Source organism: Leptopilina boulardi, unplaced genomic scaffold (genome assembly GCF_019393585.1).
Source record: "Leptopilina boulardi isolate dan_hultmark-lab unplaced genomic scaffold, ZJU_Lbou_2.1 LbouV2_248, whole genome shotgun sequence".
Lineage (NCBI taxonomy): Eukaryota > Metazoa > Arthropoda > Insecta > Hymenoptera > Figitidae > Leptopilina > Leptopilina boulardi.
The window spans coordinates 1,415,026-1,422,589 of record NW_026137805.1 but is presented as its reverse complement, the minus strand read 5'-3'; the positions used below and the strand labels follow the sequence as shown (position 1 = coordinate 1,422,589).

The window sequence follows — 7,564 nt, the reverse complement described above, 5'->3', positions numbered from 1 at the left end:
TTACAATGTTTACAATATTGCGAAGGAAAGAAAGAAATAAACAGATTTTGAAAAACAAATGTGTATGAAGTGAAGTTTGGTAACAGTAAACTCGTTCAAATGTGAAACCACCTTTATGTTTTGTCGTTTAGTTAAAGAAGTGTTATGATTGGTGGACACATTCGCTTTTTGACGAATCAAATTAAAAAAAGAAAAAAATTGGACACATTTCGAAAATTTGAATCAATTTGAATATAGACCATTGGATTTACTAGTTTTTGAGTTTTGGTTTTCCTAAATTCATGGAAAATTTTTTATTATTTTGAAAATAGTAATATTTTCAAACTAGAAAAAAATTTCTATGATGACTTTTTTTATATTTATCCACAAAATATTTTCAAATAAAATTAATGTATAAAATTTTGTTTTTAAAAAATGTTTTCATAAAAAAAAAATATATATAAAATTAGTATTTATTTTTTTTTAAAGTGGGGGAAAACGTATATCATATTGAATTAATAAAAATGATTTATATTAATTTCTATCTTTGTTACTTATCCCGCATCTTTTCCTGCCTATATATATATATACATATATACATGTATACAGTATACATCAATCGAGGCCCATTAATTATATTAAAGTACGTCCCCTCGCAGCTTTATTTCGATTTGAATCGTCAAGCCGAGTGAATCAAAAATTTCAATCTCTTATTTTTTCTATTTTTCTCTTATACAATAAAACAAAAAAATTAAAAATAAAAAAAAATAAAAATGAATTTGGATTCAGATGAAAATTTCCAAAAACAATTGGAAGATTTAACAAATTTTTTGGATTCTTATTGGATTTATGTAATTGGAATTGGAATTGGAATTTTAACAGCTATCAGGTATTAATTAAAATTATTAATTAATTGAAAAAAAATAAAAATAAATAAATAAAATTAATTTTTGCAATCATAATAATTTAATAATTTATTTATAAACGAGAATAAAATATAATAAAATAATAATAATAATTAATAATATATTATATTATTTATATTTTTTTATATTTATTAATAATAATAATAATAATAATAATAATAATAATAATAAATAATAATAATAATACAAAAACTTTAATAAATTAAAAATTTGGTGTTAAAACGAATATTTTCAAAAATAATTTTAAAAATACTGTTTGCGATAATTTTTGAAAATAAAAATGTTTTTTAATAATAATAATAATAATTTGAAGATCTTATATGGGTGGTTCTGAATGTCCATCGAAAGAGAGAATTGATGGAAAAATTGTAATAATTACCGGAGCTTCCAGTGCAATTGGAAAAGAAACCGCTTTAGAATTAGGAAAACGTGGAGGTCACATAATTCTTGCAGTGAGAGACATTAAGTCTGGTAATGAAGTGGCGAAAAAAATTAATTCCTTCTCAAATGGACATGCGGAAGTTAAATACATTGATCTCTCATCATTGAAAAGTGTTCAAGAATTTGTTGAAAATTTAGGTACAATTACATTATTTTTTTTTTTTACTAATTTTCTTTTAAATTTACTAACAAATTAATTTAATTAATAATACCATAATAATTATTTAATTAATAATTATTTCAATAATTATTATTTCACTAATAATTATTACTTGACCAATAATTATTATTTGAATAATAATTATTTAAAGAATAATTATTTTAAAAATTATTTAATTAACAATTATTCAAATAATAATTTATTTATTTTATTTTATTATTAATTAATATTAATTAATTAATAATTATTATTAATTTTATTTATTTATGTAAGCAATAAATTAATATTTTATAATATAAAAAATTCGCTTTTTCTTCCTTTACAGAAACTGAACGTGTTGATATTTTAATAAACAATGCGGGAATTGCATTTCATCCTTTTGAAAAAACAGAGGAAGGTTTTGAAATGCACTTTGTTACAAATTATCTCGGTTAGTAAATTTATTTTATTTACTAAAACAAAAAAAAAATTTCCTTAGAAATTAAATAAAAAAAATAAAAAAAAAAAAATAGAAAAAATTTAATGTTTTTTTTTTATAATTATTAGGTCATTTTCTTTTAACGCAATTACTTTTGAAAAAATTGCAAAAATCCGAACAAGGAAGAATAATTAATGTTTCCGCTCAAGCCCACTCAATTTCTACCATTGAATTTGATGATTTAAATCAAGAGACAAAATTCACATCTCGAGGTGCTTTTGCGCAAAGTAAATTGTTTCTTATTCTCATGTCTCGTCACATGAGTTCGCTATTGAAAGGTGAATAATAATTAATTTATAATATATTTTTTAATAATTGAAAATTTGTAAATTATTGAAAACTATAATTTAAAAAATATATATTAATTAGATAAAACAAATATTACCATCAATTCACTTGATCCTGGTCTCGTAAGAGGAACAAAACATGCGAGACGATCTTTAATAAATTCGACATTTTTTCTTAAAACAATACTTCAACCATTAATGTGGTTACTTCTTAAGAATCCAATGCAAGGAGCGCAAACTTCAATTTTTCTATCAGTCTCCTCTGAATTGTCAAATCAAACTGGAAAATACTTCAGGTACTGAATTAATTTCCTAAATAGAAATTAAAAAAAAAAAATTAATACGAAAATAATTATTTTCAGCGACTGTCAATTAAAAGAACCTGCGGAAAATGCAAGAAACGATTTCCTCGCTAAAGAATTGTATGAAAAATCGTTAAAACTCGTAAAAAATTACATAAATACGTAAAAAAAAATTGTAATTAAATAAAAATTCCGTAATTTCGAAAAAATGTCGTTTTACTTAAACAATTAAACAAAAAAAAATAATAATAATAAACTAACAAGAATAATATTTATACAATTACAAACATCAGTTGGCATTTAATTTCGTCCATTTTTCACTCGTTAACCAAAGCCACTTTGATATTTTTTCATCCTGTGCTTCTTTCGTTAAATCTGTCTTTCTTCCTTTACTGCAATAAAAAAAAAATCATCAAAAATTAACGCAGATTTTTGGTTTCTATTTTAAATTAATTGAATAGGGGAGAAAAAATCCCACAAACCTAAAATAACAACCAGTGACGTCTTTGAGATCATCGTGGATTGCTGTAGTCCAAACGGGAGTAGCTCCTTGTCGAGCTGATTGAATAAACATCCAAGTGAATGGTTTCACAAAAATTGAACTAATATAACTAGAATGATAACTCAAATGTCTATTAATTTCCGTATCGCTACTTCCTGGATAAACTGCATTCACTGTTACTCCAGTGCCTGAAAATTGAAAATATTTTCAATTTTCAAGAAGCAAAATTCGAGACAACAGGCAATTTTTATCCTAATCTAAATATTCCGTTTCCAGTTTCTTTTGCCCATTTTGGCAACAATTGCAATTTTTAACCTAATCTAAAAAATTTCGTTTCCAGTTCATTTTGCCCCATTTTTGGCAATTTAAAATTTTTATTAAATTCACCTTTCAATCTCTTCGCCAATTCTGTGGTAAATAAAATATTTGCAAGTTTACTTTGTCTATATGCTTCATCGGGATTATAATTTTTTTCACTATTTAAATCGTCGATTCTAATTTTTCCACGACTATAAGCAGCACTAGTGACATTAAGTATTCTCGATGGTGCCGATACTTTCAATGTATCGAGCAATAAATTTGTTAATAAAAAATGACCAATATAATTAACGCCCAATTGCATTTCAATGCCTTCTTTTGTTTTAGATTTTGGACAGCTCATTACGGCTGCGTTATTTATCAAAATATGCAATTCTTTGAATTCTGTAACAAACAATTACTAATATTATTAATTAATATAAAATTTTTAGACTGAAAATGATTTTTTTTCGTTACCTTCTTTGAAATTTTTTACAAATTTTCGAATACTTTCCTGTGATGCTAAATCACATTGTCGACAATAAATATATTTATTCATTGTTTCAAGAACAATTTCCTTGCGAACCTGAGAGAAAAAAATTTTTTTTTTTTTTATTAAGATTATAAAAAATTGTTTTAAATTAAAAATTAATTTAATATATTTTTAATTAAAAATAAGAAAAGAAAGAAATATTCTAAATATAATTTACAGTTTCACATTTATTCATGTCTCGACAAGCCATAATAATTTTTGCCTCTCGTGCTGCTAATGCTCTTGTTGTTTCTTTACCAATTCCCGAATTTGCACCAGTAACAATTATTACTTTGTTCTGTAATTTTTTTTCCTCTCCCTTGAATTCATATTCATTTATTCTGTCCCTTAAAATCCAATTTAAGATTTAAAAAATTAAATTAATTTAAAAAAAATGAATTAGCTAACTAATTTTTGCAGTCAAAATTTGCAAAATTAAAATTTTTTTTAAATCGATAGTGCCAATGAATATTTTTTTGTGGTTACAATGTAGATTTTTGTATATATATATTTTTCTTTCTTGTAATTTGATTACTTTTGTAACATTATTATTCAGATATCTATGTACTCAAAGGGCACAGCTCGTTTACAATTTCTAAATAAATAATTTAAATATTTAAAAAACTTACTTTAAAAGATAAATTACACCTGCAACTGTTGCAAATGCACTTCCAACGTATAAAGGACGTGGAATTTGCATTATTGTATTAGTTTAAAAATATTTAAATATTCAATTAACGAAACACTTTAAAATACTTTATTTCCTTATAAAATACATTTTCATACATAACTTTTAATTACTTTTTCTGTCATAATTATTAAAGTTAGGATAAATTCCGGTATATCGCCATGCGTTTTAATACCTAACCTAACCTGCATTTACATCTAACCTAACCTTAAATTGTATATATACTCAGTGGGTAAAGAACCTAACCTTAAATTCGGAATATATATACCCAGTGGATAATAAACATTATTCTAGAAACGTTTCTAAAACATTTTAGAACATGCTGAAACATGTCTACAAAAAGAAAGTTTTTAGAAAATTAAACATTCTTAACCCGTTCTTTTTACAGACAGGTTTCAGCATGTTCTAAAATATTTTAGAAACGGAACAAGAATTTTTTTTACCCACTGCCCACTGGGTATATATTATACAGAATCTGACAGTTGATTTGTTGATATAACTCGACATGATCAACAGGCTTGGAATCAATTGAATCTTGTTTTTTTTTTTAATATATACCAGATTTTACAAAGTGATAGATAATTATACTAAAAAAAAAAAAATCAAATCTCTCAAACAATGTTTCGTAGACTTGTCAGTTTTTTAAGATTTAATCAACGAAGAGCAATTACTTCTACCAGTTTTGAAGGTTATAAGGTGTGTATATCATGATTTTGCAAAAATTGTAAATATGCAAAAAAAAACATTTAAATAATAAAAATAAATATTACTAATTAATATTTATTTATTTAAAAAATTTTTGACAAAAATTAAGTTCATTAATTACATAATGTTAAAATAGAGAGGGGTGTTTAGCAGAATTAATAAATATTGTCAAATTGTTAATTTTAGAAAATACAAATATTCCGGAAAATTTTCGAAAAGAGAGAGAGAGAGAGAGTTTTTCTATGCAATAATTATATGTAATGTTACGTAAGAAACGTAGAAAACCTCGATAACCCATCCCTGGTGGAACAGGTGTTACTGAGGGTTATGTTCGACTGTATTAAATATATTTTTTATTTTTTACTAGAAACTTTATAAATATTTACTATCTATTTATATAAATAACATGAATAAATACTGCAACAATTAATTTATTAGAAAAAAAAAGATATTTTGTAGCATTTCTTTTTTCATTCAAAAAATAATAATTGCAGTTCAGTACTCATATACTTTGAACGTTAATTATTTAATAAGAGCTTAATTATCCAATAATATTACATAAATCGATTCAGAAATTATTAATTTTTACTTTCCAATAGCAATTTTACCAATATTTCAATTATTTTTTGCAATATATTGTCTCAAACCCAAACAAACCGAAACGTGACGGAGTTCAGTCAACTTCTCAAGTTCTCGGTTTTCACAATTCGCCAGGGAAGGTTAGGTTGGCGTAAGCGGAAATACAGATGAGGCGCGTAAATTTAAATATAAAAATAACAAGCGCAAGAAAAATAAAGAGTAAAAAGTGTAAAAAAAATTGTGAGAATTTACTTTAATTAATTAAAATAATATTAGGTAATGAACTCTTATAATTTTTCTTTTTTTAAAAAAAAGACTACAGTAGGTAAAAAATCGAGAATTTTTTACACATCTGGATCATTTTACGCTTTGAGTTTATGGAAAGCGAAAAAAACCGAAGAAAATGAATCCTCGATGACGACAAAAGAACTTTTAATTGCAAAAGCAGACGCCCTGTTCGAACAGGAGGAATATAAGCAAATTTATGATTTGCTTAGTGGTTTCAAGGTACATTTATAATATTAAGAAAAAATATTTTTTATAAAGCACACCGTTTTTAATAAAAAAAAAAAAAATGTTATACATTAGAATAGCAAAAATGTGGAAATTTTATGGAGATTAAGTCGAGCTATGTACAAAATGTCCCTTTCTGCAACCGATGTCGAGGGGAAAAAAATTATTTTCGAAGCATACAATATAATTTCCTCTGCTCTGGAAATTGATGAAAATAATTGGGCAGCTCAAAAATGGATGGCAATTATTCTCGATGCAAAAAGTGGTTTCGAGGGAATGAAATCTCGAATAAATCAATTGCACAATGTAAAAAAGCACATGATAGTAAGTTAATTACTATTATTATTATTATTTTATTATTATTATTATTATTGTTAAATATTTAATAATTTTGTACAGAAAGCCAGCGAATTGAATCCAAAAGATGCGACGACACTCTATTTAATAGGAAATTGGTGTTATCAAATTTCCGATTTAACTTGGTATCAAAGAAAAATAGCGTCGGCAATTTTTGGCCAACCACCAACATCAAGTTACGAAGAAGCTCTTATTTATTTTGAAAAAGCAGAAATTGTCGATCCTAATTTTTACAGTCAAAATCTTTTAATGATTGGCAAAACATTTTTGAAATTAAATAAAAAAGAAGATGCTCTTAAATATTTAAAATTGGCTTCAGAATTTTTAGCAAAAAATGATGAGGACCAACAAGCAAAACAGGAAGCACAAAAGTTACTTAACAGCATTTCATAATATTTTTTTTTTAATTTATCAAAAATCGGTGATTTTGGTTTAATTGGTGTATTAGTTATATACTTATTGTTATTTTATATATAGAATGTATATATATATATATTTTTATAAAGTTTCTCTAATGAAAAAAAAACAATAAATTTGTTTTAAAAAAAATTTTTTAAATGCGAATCTTAATATTAGAAAGGCAATGCAGGTTAATATATAATACAGTGTTTTCAATGGTTTTCTTCAAGGGAAAGTAAAATTTACATGTTATAATATAAATGGAGGTTGCAATTCTTATGATGAAACTATAATAATATACTGTAACTGTATAAACTGATGCATTTAAGAATGAATGAAAAAAAAACTGAAGACAGACATTTTTTTAATTTATATAAAACAAAAATAAAAATGAAAAACAAATTTAAAAATTTTTTTTT

The 7,564-nt window shown here is 24.3% G+C and overlaps 3 protein-coding genes across 3 annotated transcripts; 2 read left to right on the top strand and 1 right to left on the bottom strand.

Moving 5' to 3' along the window:
• The first annotated feature begins 663 nt into the window (after nucleotides 1-663).
• On the top strand, nucleotides 664-2,758 carry LOC127280549 (retinol dehydrogenase 13-like). Its single transcript, XM_051303602.1, has 6 exons — nucleotides 664-868; nucleotides 1,219-1,484; nucleotides 1,832-1,936; nucleotides 2,053-2,262; nucleotides 2,354-2,567; nucleotides 2,634-2,758. Exons 1-6 carry the CDS (start codon nucleotides 753-755, stop codon nucleotides 2,737-2,739), a joined length of 1,017 nt encoding a protein of 338 aa, XP_051159559.1. The 5' UTR covers nucleotides 664-752; the 3' UTR covers nucleotides 2,740-2,758.
• Nucleotides 2,759-2,771: 13 nt separating this feature from the next.
• Nucleotides 2,772-4,787, bottom strand: LOC127280550 (retinol dehydrogenase 13-like). Its single transcript, XM_051303604.1, has 6 exons — nucleotides 4,534-4,787; nucleotides 4,083-4,251; nucleotides 3,850-3,958; nucleotides 3,463-3,777; nucleotides 3,056-3,263; nucleotides 2,772-2,965 (listed from the first exon to the last, which is right to left on the bottom strand). Exons 1-6 carry the CDS (start codon nucleotides 4,602-4,604, stop codon nucleotides 2,863-2,865), a joined length of 975 nt encoding a protein of 324 aa, XP_051159561.1. The 5' UTR covers nucleotides 4,605-4,787; the 3' UTR covers nucleotides 2,772-2,862.
• Nucleotides 4,788-4,964: 177 nt separating this feature from the next.
• LOC127280551 (regulator of microtubule dynamics protein 1-like) lies at nucleotides 4,965-7,517 on the top strand. Its single transcript, XM_051303605.1, has 4 exons — nucleotides 4,965-5,288; nucleotides 6,192-6,383; nucleotides 6,465-6,713; nucleotides 6,789-7,517. The coding sequence occupies exons 1-4, from the start codon at nucleotides 5,211-5,213 to the stop codon at nucleotides 7,137-7,139; spliced, it is 870 nt and encodes a 289-aa protein (XP_051159562.1). The 5' UTR covers nucleotides 4,965-5,210; the 3' UTR covers nucleotides 7,140-7,517.
• Nucleotides 7,518-7,564: the final 47 nt, after the last annotated feature.

Bases quoted from the DNA above. Each gene is read 5' to 3' on its own strand.
- LOC127280550 (XM_051303604.1), bottom strand. From the start codon at position 4,604: ATGCAAATTCCACGTCCTTTATACGTTGGAAGTGCATTTGCAACAGTT. The intron at 3,778-3,849 runs GTAACGAAAAAA...TGTTTGTTACAG, and splicing joins TGTAAAAAATTTCAAAGAAG to AATTCAAAGAATTGCATATT. The intron at 2,966-3,055 runs GTTTGTGGGATT...TTTTTATTGCAG, and splicing joins GTCACTGGTTGTTATTTTAG to TAAAGGAAGAAAGACAGATT.
- LOC127280549 (XM_051303602.1), top strand. From the start codon at position 753: ATGAATTTGGATTCAGATGAAAATTTCCAAAAACAATTGGAAGATTTA. The intron at 869-1,218 runs GTATTAATTAAA...AATAATTTGAAG, and splicing joins GGAATTTTAACAGCTATCAG to ATCTTATATGGGTGGTTCTG. The intron at 1,485-1,831 runs GTACAATTACAT...CTTCCTTTACAG, and splicing joins AGAATTTGTTGAAAATTTAG to AAACTGAACGTGTTGATATT.
- LOC127280551 (XM_051303605.1), top strand. From the start codon at position 5,211: ATGTTTCGTAGACTTGTCAGTTTTTTAAGATTTAATCAACGAAGAGCA. The intron at 6,384-6,464 runs GTACATTTATAA...GTTATACATTAG, and splicing joins ATTTGCTTAGTGGTTTCAAG to AATAGCAAAAATGTGGAAAT. The intron at 6,714-6,788 runs GTAAGTTAATTA...AATTTTGTACAG, and splicing joins ATGTAAAAAAGCACATGATA to AAAGCCAGCGAATTGAATCC.